Here is a 9,787-nt window from a genome sequence, read left to right as displayed (position 1 = left end):
GCTGTGTAGCATAGACTGGCTTTGAATTTCAGTCTTTGTTTCACCGCTAAAGTTCCTGCTAATAGGCATGAGCCACTACACTAGTTAAAACATATACTATCTGAATGTTTAATAGAGAAGATCCCATGTAACAGAAGACCTTTTAATATAACAGTGAAAACACATTCATAAGAAATACACATGTATGATATATTCATGATCATTCATGAATATATACATAGCAGCTTAAAAGAAACATGTATCCTCCCACCATTCCTGAGGCCCTGGAATTGAAGAGTAATGCAGTTGGGTGGGTCTGGGGCTGAGTCTGTAAAGAGGCTGCTGATAGGTATGGTAGTTGTTCCAAGATGGCCTGCAGTCTGTCCTGTGGCTGATGTGGCAAGACCTCAGTTTGTCACACATGGGCTTCCCAATAGGGCTGCTTGGCTACTTATGCCATGGTTGTGCGTTTAAGAGCAACTTAAGGAGAGAGGAAGAGAGGATGAGAGTGAATGGAAATACAACATAGTAGGCACAATGCATTATATGTTACAAGCCAGCCATAATTCACCATGTCTGTTAGTTTACACCACTGTGACCAGATATCTGTTGGAAACAACACAGGAAAATGAAGGTTTGCATTGTCAGAGTTGGCATCGATTATGGCAAGGAAGGCATAGTGACAGAAGTAGGTAGTACAGCAGAGACAGTCCCATACTATCACATGTGACAAATGCTATTGGTCTAAGAATCACAGGTCAAACCTGATCCATTGTAGGGATGAATACTGAGAATCATTAGGTGCTACCTTGAAGGTAATCTCCACAGACTGCTCTACTGTAGTGTTGACTTTGGGATATTTTGTTGCAATAGTCCTGGATGGTATATGCTGGAGATTATCTGTGTGCCAGTGGAGACAGGAAGACACAAAAGTTTTTATATACCTTATGAAAGGATTTTTCTGTATTTTTCAGCCCTACGTCTATTTCTTCACTTTCTTCTTTATAACAGTAAATCAATCTCTGGGTTGTGTGAATTATGGTCAGCAGCAGTTCTTTTAAACATGTCCATGTCTTCCTGGCATGTAAAAGGTGTAATCCTGTGCTGTAAACTCAGTCCCCTGAAGATTGCTGGCCTGCCTCTCACCTGGGTTCAGTGGGAGATCTTGTCTAAAAAGGAGAATGAACATAAGAGTACATTGGACTGACTTCTGGCCTCCACAAACACACTTTTCTTACCAAATGCAGTCAGAAACAGTACTGGTAAGTAAGTCTTCATATCTTAAGAAGGGATCTGTCTCTAGTGATTGATCCTTATTCAGAAAAGGGCACACTCCTTGCTTTTGTTTTTATTGGAACTTGCTAAGGGAGGTCATTGGCTACACATGATTTATTATTTTTTTTTTAAATTTATTAGTTCTATTTAGGGAACAAGCTTGTTTCACATGTCCCTTCTCCCTCTCCCTCCCCTCACCCCCATTCCTCCTCCCCCACCCCCACACTCCATCCACCTACCACTCCCCAGGCAGGGTAGGGCCCTCAACAGGGGCTCTGCAAAGTCCACCAAATCTTCCTGTGCTGGTCCTGGGCCCTTCCCCATGTGTCCAGGGCCAGAGTGTAACCCTTCACGTGGGATGGGCTCTCAAAGTCCCTTCTTGCACCAGGGAAAAATACTAATCCACCACCAGAGGTCCCTGGAGTGCAGAGGCCTCCTTATTGACATCCATGTTCAGGGGTCTGGATCAGTCTTGTACTGGCCTCCCCGACAGGTCGATGTGCTCTCCCTTGTCCAGGCCAATTGTTCCTGTGGGTTTCTCCAACCTGTTACAGACCCCTTCGCTCTTCATTCCTCCCTCTCTTCAACTAAATTCCCGATTTCAGCTCAGTGTATATCTGTGGATGTCTGTCTCTGCTTCCATCAGCCACTGGGTGAGGGCTCTAGTTCCTGGGTCGGTCTTGGAAAGCCACATGATTTATTTTATTGGTCTTGTATTAAATTGATCTTTTGTAAACAACAACAAAAAAAAAATAGGCACAAAAGATTTACAACAAATACCCATAATCCCAATACCCAAAATTTAAAATGTGAACATGTCAAATTTTCTTCACTTAAAATCATACAGGAGAAAAACTGGAGACCCTTTTAGCTAACACCCAAAGTCCCACTCTTTTTGACTAGCAGGGAACTATCGAGATTGGTATGTATTTTCTCATACATACCACTCAATCTCAAACATTCCTTGTTTGACACTATATATGTAATAAAAATTTCAGTATGTAATACATACTATAGATTTCTATCACATATTTACACAAACATACATGTTTTCTACCGTCCTCAAAATTCAAGACTTATTGTAATCTGGTCAACGGTTATGCAAATCTAGTTTGTTGTTAACTGCTATCAACTACCAAATTGTGACATATTATATTGCACTACTCACTGTTTTTTTTTTTTTTTTTTTTTTTTTTTTTTCAAAAAAGGTTTCCTGGGACTCACTCTGTAGATCAAGCTGGCCTTGAACTCATAGAGATCTGCCTACTTCTGCCTCCCAAGTGCTAGGATTAAAGGTACCATCATCACCCCTATCCAGTATCTTAATAGATGCTTTTTAACCATTAGAGGCAACATTGTGTGCTGAACTATATAACTTTCTGTACATTTTTTTTCTTTTTTTGTTTTTTGTTTTTTGTTTTTTTTTGAGACAGGGTTTCTCTGTGTAGCTTTGGAGCTTATCCTGGCACTGCTCTGGAGACCAGGCTGGCCTGGAACTCCCAGAGATCCACCTGCCTCTGCCTCCCGAGTGCTAGGATTAAAGGCGTGCACCACCAACACCTGGCAACTTTCTGTACTTATATCAAAAAGAAACCCACTTAAATTTAATTTTACATAAGCCTTGTTTTTATGGTAACCTTATTTTTTTATGCATCTGATGGTACAATTGTTTTTATTTGCTTTTACCTAATACTTAGCAAGTTAGACATTATTTTCATGTGTCCTTTGATCTTTTGGATTTTCTCCAAATTTCCCACATACAGTCTGCCTACTCAGACCAGGAAAAATAAAGTATTTAAGAATTGTCCAGGAATAGGGACATATACCTTTAATACTAGCACTTGGGGAGGCAGAGGCAGGCAGATCCTTTTGAATGTGAGGTTTGCCTCTACTTAGTGAGTTCCAGGACTACATAGAGAGACCCTGTTTCAAAACAGATTCCTGCCATTCTGTTGGGCAATAACTTGTGGAGTGATTTTGTCTCTCTTTCAATCACAGGCAGAGTTATTGCTCTACCATCTTTAAGCTAGGTTGACTTTGACCTGCTCCTCACCTGTCAAATGTGGTGGACACTCTGTATGAGGCCCTGCTCTCCAGCTTGCCTTCACTGCCTGAGACTCACTGCCTCATTTCACTCACTGAGGGCACGGCTCGTTTACTGAAGGACCAGGATGTCCTAGACACCAGATAGCACCAGCTGTGATAGACACCAGCATGAATGAAATCATGCTGGACCCAACTCAGCTTCACTGCCAGTGAAAGCTGTGTAAGTGAAACTAGATGAGACCAGCAGAGGAATCAGCCAACTTACATAATCATGAGAAAAAAATAAATCTCCACTTAAGCCATGAAACTTGGGGTGGCTTGTTTTTCAGCATGCAGTCAACACAACTGTGCTTTTGTTTGCCAAGATATAGGGACATTTGGAGGAAAATACAACTTTGTAATACTTTTATTTTGAATAGACCTAATTCCTCTTTTAGTTAAAAAAAAAAAGGAAACAAACAAAAACCCAGAAAAACCACAACTATTAGTGGAGCACTTATTTTGTGAAAGGCACTATGCTAAGCACTTTGTATATGTCATGTCATTTACTCTCCAAAATTGTCCTTACCTTTCCTTAAGTCACAAACCAATGACCACCAGAACTTGATTCAAACCTAGCTATATCTGACTCTGGAGGCTATTTTGGCCTTTATCCTGCCTTCTCATATAATAATAATAATAAATTATTCTAAGAATTGGCCAGTCCCCAAAAGTCATATTTTGTGGGACACAACTTTAACAGTTCAGTTTAGTAAACCAAGTCACATCAAAATATAAATTGGGCCAGGAAATACCACTTAGTGATAGAGCTAATACATCTATTACAGCTACAAAAATAATTATAGATTTTCATTAGAAAATTTGACTGCAAACCAAGAATAATGAATCACTCAAAATACAAAAAGAAAAAGATGGCACTATAAGCCTCTCTCCTATATACTCCTTGTTCTAAACATAAATACATTCATAAAAACAGAACATGGACAGGGCTGAAGCTGAGGATCTTCCGAGCCCTGAGCCTAGACAGCAGTGAAGTACTGGGGATTGAACGAGGGCCTCGAGTAAGTACTCTACCACTGAGCTACAGCCCAAGCCCTAATTCTTTTCTAAGGTGAGGTTTTGGTACACAAGAATACAGGATGTGGTATAGCAGGAAATAAACCAGATGTAAAGAAATACATTGGGAAAATGTTATTCTGACAATACCTTTGAAACAAAGAACCTTTACAAATGGAACAGCAACCCCATGGCTTGATGGAACTCTATGTGAAAATGGAGCTATACTATCCTAAAAAAGATAATTATACCCAATGTAATTTAGAATGGTCTCAAAGTCAAATGTTTAGGGTGTGTACACTTGAAATGGGACTCAAACTAGTCAAAATACAGTTTTAAAATGTTTAAACTAGCCTGGCAGTGGTGGCACACACGTTAGTCCCAGCACCCAGGAGGCAGAAGCAGGCGGATCTCTGTGAGTTCAAGGCCAGCCTGGTCTAGAGTTCCAGGACAGGCTCCAAAGCCACAGAGAAACCCTGTCTCGAAACCCTCCCTCCCACAAAAAATGTTTAAACCAAGATCAACATACAGTTTAACTAAATGCTTAGCATACCCACATGTACTTTAAAAAAAAAAGGGGGGGGCAAATTGGTCCATAATTAAAACTTTATTGAAAACTGACACCAAAATAGGAGATCATTGTTGTATACTTTATAAAATCAAACATAGTTACATAGTCTTGGTAGTCACTGAACTTGATAAGGCTTTCTGTGAAAAAACACAAACTCAGGAACATGTATAGATGATTAGTGTTGCTTTCTTCTAAATGAACAGCCTGCAAAGGAATCAAGAGAATGTATTGAACATCTTTACGTCTGGTGTGATTTTAGTGGCAAAAAAGTAATTTTAAGAAAAAAAAAAAAGCTTTAGGAATCTTAGATTGATTAGACATACGGATTTCAGGCAGAAAACTTAAGTTTCTGAATATTATGATTAATATAAATTTGCTATAATAAATGTTGTATATGGGTTTATTCTGACATGTTCACTATGGCCCCTTGTTTTCAAATTATACCATGCAATCTATTTAAGATCATAAACTTCAAAACAATTCACTGTTTTGAAGACTCTTATTCCTCACTTCCTCCGTCCCTTTCCTCTATTCAAACAGTCTCACAAAGTTCACTCTGATTAGAGTTCTTCTCCCACGTTAGAACTTTGCCACAGGTGCACCTTTGACTTCATTTTCAGCTTATGCATACAAACCTCCAAGCTCATGGCATGAAATAAGTTTCAGCACCCCTGCAAGTGCCTATTAACAACAGCATTACTCTTACGTGTCTGCCTCTGCCTCCCCAGTACCAGGATTAAAGGTGTGTGCCACACCCCACTCTTATACATCTTATGTTGACTTTGGACTCTGATCTCACCCAGTCACACCAAATAGATCTTGGATTTACTGCTAATTCATTTGTAACTCTTCCAGTGAAAATGTGGAATTCACAGCTCCCCAAAATATCACAAGCCAATTTCAAGCATTTTGGAATTGTACATTTGAATATATTATGAAAAACTATACACAATTTTGTATATTATATTAAGGTGACATTAGAAAATAAGATTTTTACTATACACAATTTTGTATTTATTATATTAAGGTGAAATTAGAAAATAAGATTTTAAAATTAAGCATTAAATAATTGTACAGAAAAATAAAACTTGTGACATTTTATTTTTTCAAATAATTTATTTAACTTTATGTCCATTGGTGTGAAGGTATCAGATCCACTGGAACTGGAGGTACAAACAGCTGTGAGCTGTCACGTAGGTACTGGGAATTGAACCTGGGTCCTCTGGCAGAGCAGCCAGTGCTCTTAACCACTGATTCATCTCTCTAGCCCCAAACGTGGGGCATTTTATTTGAAATATCTGAGATATTTGTTTCTTACCTGGCAATGACTTTTTAAAAAAACTCTTTCATGCACCAGATATATAAGAAAAAAAAAAATCTGTATTGTTGTGCAGGCAGCTACAATTGCTTCCATTCTGACTTTTAAAAATTTATTTCAAGTTAATCACAAAAGGAGAATAAATATGTAAGATTTTAAGTATTCTACTGTTAAGAAAAATAATTGTAGTATCACAAGCATAAACTTGGGTGACTATTTAAAGAGCCCACAATAAAACATTTTAAATCTTATTGCTGGGTTAGAAAATGCCAAATGATTTACCTTCTGTGAGCCTGGCTTTTCCTCCTGTGGGCTGGCACAGCACTGTTGAACAACCTACACAAAGAACCACTGTCTGAGCATGGCTGAAAACTGTAGTAATCTTGTAGCAACCTAAAAAGGGGGAGGGAAACAATACAATAAAAGTTTAAAAAGTAGATGAAAACATATTACTGGCTTATCATATTTCTTGTCAACATTTAAATACACGCTACTTATATAAATAAGTGATATATATATTTTTTCACACATCTCTTGTAAGCCTTGGTCCCTGCAAGCCATAGATGTAGCTATTCTGGAAGCTACTTAAAGGTGAAATTTTATTAAACTTATTATTTCTGAAACAGTAATATTTCAGCATGTAACAGACACGTCATGTTTTCCATGTCATCTTCAGAGTTTAGTGTTTTACACTTAAAGATTGTCTCCATTTTCATTGGTCACATTTTAAGTACTAAACAGATACATATGGATAATGGTTAACTATCAGACAGCACAATTAGAGACTGAACAATCAGCATACTTTATTGCACCGTGAAAAGAGAAAATTCACCATCTTAATGAACAGCTTAAAGACTTGTAAGTCCTCTTCACCTGGCTCCCTCCCATATGTTTTAAAGTTTGAGTAGGTTTATTTAAAATATCCCATGTGACAAATCGGCGATCTCATCTCCACTCAACTGTGGATTGTCTTCCTAAAGCTTCGATCTTTTCAGAAATATCCTTTTAGACAAGAGAATCCGAAAACTTACCTGGACATTTCACATCCATGAAGTAAGAATTAGGGCTCTGAACCAGCCGTTTCTTCTTATGTTTTTTCTTTTCCTCTTCCAAGGAAGGGTGTAATAGATCTCTAGCCAGCTGAGTAAGGAAGCATATTGTTACTGTTGGAGTCAAAGCACATTGCTGGCGAATCTAACCACACGACGAACGCAAAGCGGGAGCAACAGGCATACTCGGCAGAGGGAGCACTTAGATGTGACTTAAAAATCGGACCACTTTCACCCATACTTGGCGTTTCGCCGGCTCTGTCGAGACGCATATGGTAGAGAACCCCCTTCTTCGTTCAGCTGGAAAGCCAGCAAAGCTAACTAAGTAAGAACGGACTCTGGCCCAGGCCTCGTGGGGGAAGCACCGCAGCCGACCAGAGCAAGACCGGGATATCTCAGCCCCGGGGCTCCACATCGATGGCCAGCACAGGGCTGCCGCGTGCCCGCCCGGGGTGGAAGGAACCGTTAGTGAGCAGAAAGCCGGAGGCCCCGGAGGCTGGGAGCCGCTCCCCACCCGCCGCCCGCTCGCGCTCCCGTCCAGGCAAGGCCCACCACGCCACGCTGCCCGGACAAGTCCGGACAAGCCCACCGTGCCCCAGCCCCAGCCCGCACCGCGAGGCAGGAGACGCCGCGGGCTCAGCCGCCTGACGAAGAGCCGGATGGACAGAAAGCCCGAAAGAAAGAAAGCCCGAGCCCAAAGTCAAACACTCACAGGCATGGTGACGGTTCCGCCAGCACCGGCGATCCAGATCTCTGAGGTGAGGCGCCCGCTGGCGAGTGCTCGGCTACAACTTCCGGGATAGAGAGGGCGGGGCGGAGTGGAGGGGAATGGGGGCAGGGGCGGCCGCTCTAGCCGCCCGTCTCAGTGGTGCAGCTCTCGGCCCCGAACCGGCGTCTGAATCTACTAAGGATCTAAAGGCTTCTCTTCATTAAACTCGGACTCCGCCCTGGACGTGCGCCAGGCTTGGGAGGCCTCGGGGCCATTGGGCTATTTATTGGGCCTTGGACATTAGGCATTAGAGGGAAGTCAGACCCGAGGCTGCGCCCAGCCTGGCTTCCTCCCCCTGTTCACTATGTGGGGCAGAGGGTGGGGGGATGGAGGGACACACGGAACAACAACAATAATTTCTGTTCTTCACTGCGTTAGAAATATGATGGGCGGGGTGTGTGTGTGGCTCAGCGGTTAAGAGAGTTTACTGCCAGCAGAGGATCTGGGTTTGATTTTTAGTGTCCATGCCAGGCGACTCACAACTGCTTCAAACTCCAGCTCCAGGGAAATATGCAGCTCTTTTCTGGTCTCTGCTGGAATGGCATGCATATGCGTGCGTGCACGCGGGCACACACACATATACAGACAGAGATTCACATATAATTAAATTTAAAAATATGATATTAGAGTTGGGGGTGTAGCTCAGTTAATAGAGTGCTTGCCTTGCATTCATGATCCCCAACACCACTAAATAAATCAATTATTAGCAGTTAAGATCCCAGTGAAGGATTGTGGAACAGGATCAGAGCCTTGTTCTGAAGGACTTAAGAATTAACAAAGAAATAAAATAAGGAGACTTAAAAAAAAAAAAAAAAAAAAAAAAAAAAAAAAAAAAAACCTCTCACCCTAAGAACAGGGAGACCTGACTTAGAAATCGAACCAAGGTAGAGTCCCTGGAATTTCCTAGCTGGCAGCAATAACTCCCTTACAAGGCCACAGAGGAGGCAGACCCCTGGGGTTCAATGGCCAGCCATTCTAGCCTTAGGAGTTGAGGCCCTGTCTCAAAAAACGTGGCAGCTGAGAAAGAAACCTGAGGTTGACCTCTGGTTTACACGCACGTGCTCATACACACACATACACACAGAGAAACAGAGATACACAGAGACAGACACATACACACATATGCAGCTCTCCCAGATCCTCAGTTTTAGCCTGGTGAGATCTGCATTAAACTTTTAAAATACAGAATTTTATGACAATATGTTCATATTGTTTTGAACAACTATATTTATGGTGATGTCTTAAAGAAATAATACAGCAATAGAGACCTGGGAACCAATCCTAACTTTCACTATCCCCATGCCCCCACCCCTAACTTTTACAACTAAGTAACACACAGAGAACATTCTCATAGATGAGGTTTGGGTTCTATCAGGATTTAAACCATGGGGCCTGTGAGATGACTCAGTGGGTAAAGGTGCTTGTCACCAAGCTGAGTTTGAGCTCAGGAACTCATGCAGTGGACTGAGAGACCTGCCTCCCACAAGCTGTCCTCTGACCTCAGTCAACATGCATACAATGTCGGCACACATGGTAAATAAATAAATAACGTAAAAAAAATGTTTTAAATTTCAGACTGCAAGGTGAGAGAAAGAATTAGCGTTCTCTGCCAGGCAGTTGTGGCACACACCTTTAATCCTAGCATTTGGGAGGTAGAGGCAGGTGGATCTCTGTAAGTTTGAAGCCAGCCTGGTCTACAGAGAGAGTTCTAGGACAGCCAGGGC

At 41.5% G+C, this 9,787-nt stretch overlaps 1 protein-coding gene across 1 annotated transcript; it reads right to left on the bottom strand.

Moving 5' to 3' along the window:
* Window positions 1-4,944: 4,944 nt before the first annotated feature.
* Rps27l (ribosomal protein S27 like) lies at window positions 4,945-8,161 on the bottom strand. The gene is made up of 4 exons (XM_027411285.2): window positions 8,007-8,161; window positions 7,277-7,385; window positions 6,528-6,638; window positions 4,945-5,131 (listed from the first exon to the last, which is right to left on the bottom strand). Exons 1-4 carry the CDS (start codon window positions 8,010-8,012, stop codon window positions 5,103-5,105), a joined length of 255 nt encoding a protein of 84 aa, XP_027267086.1. The 5' UTR covers window positions 8,013-8,161; the 3' UTR covers window positions 4,945-5,102.
* Window positions 8,162-9,787: the final 1,626 nt, after the last annotated feature.

Source organism: Cricetulus griseus, chromosome 4 (assembly GCF_003668045.3).
Source record: "Cricetulus griseus strain 17A/GY chromosome 4, alternate assembly CriGri-PICRH-1.0, whole genome shotgun sequence".
In the NCBI taxonomy this organism is placed as follows: domain Eukaryota; kingdom Metazoa; phylum Chordata; class Mammalia; order Rodentia; family Cricetidae; genus Cricetulus; species Cricetulus griseus.
Note: the sequence above shows the minus strand (reverse complement) of the source record. Positions and strands in the feature narration are given on the sequence as shown.

What these genes read in the sequence shown, in the direction of transcription:
- Rps27l (XM_027411285.2), bottom strand. An exon ending in CATGGATGTGAAATGTCCAG is followed by an intron (nt 6,639 to 7,276) that starts GTAAGTTTTCGG and finishes CCCCCTTTTTAG; the next exon opens with GTTGCTACAAGATTACTACA. An exon ending in AAAAGCCAGGCTCACAGAAG is followed by an intron (nt 5,132 to 6,527) that starts GTAAATCATTTG and finishes ATTCCTTTGCAG; the next exon opens with GCTGTTCATTTAGAAGAAAG.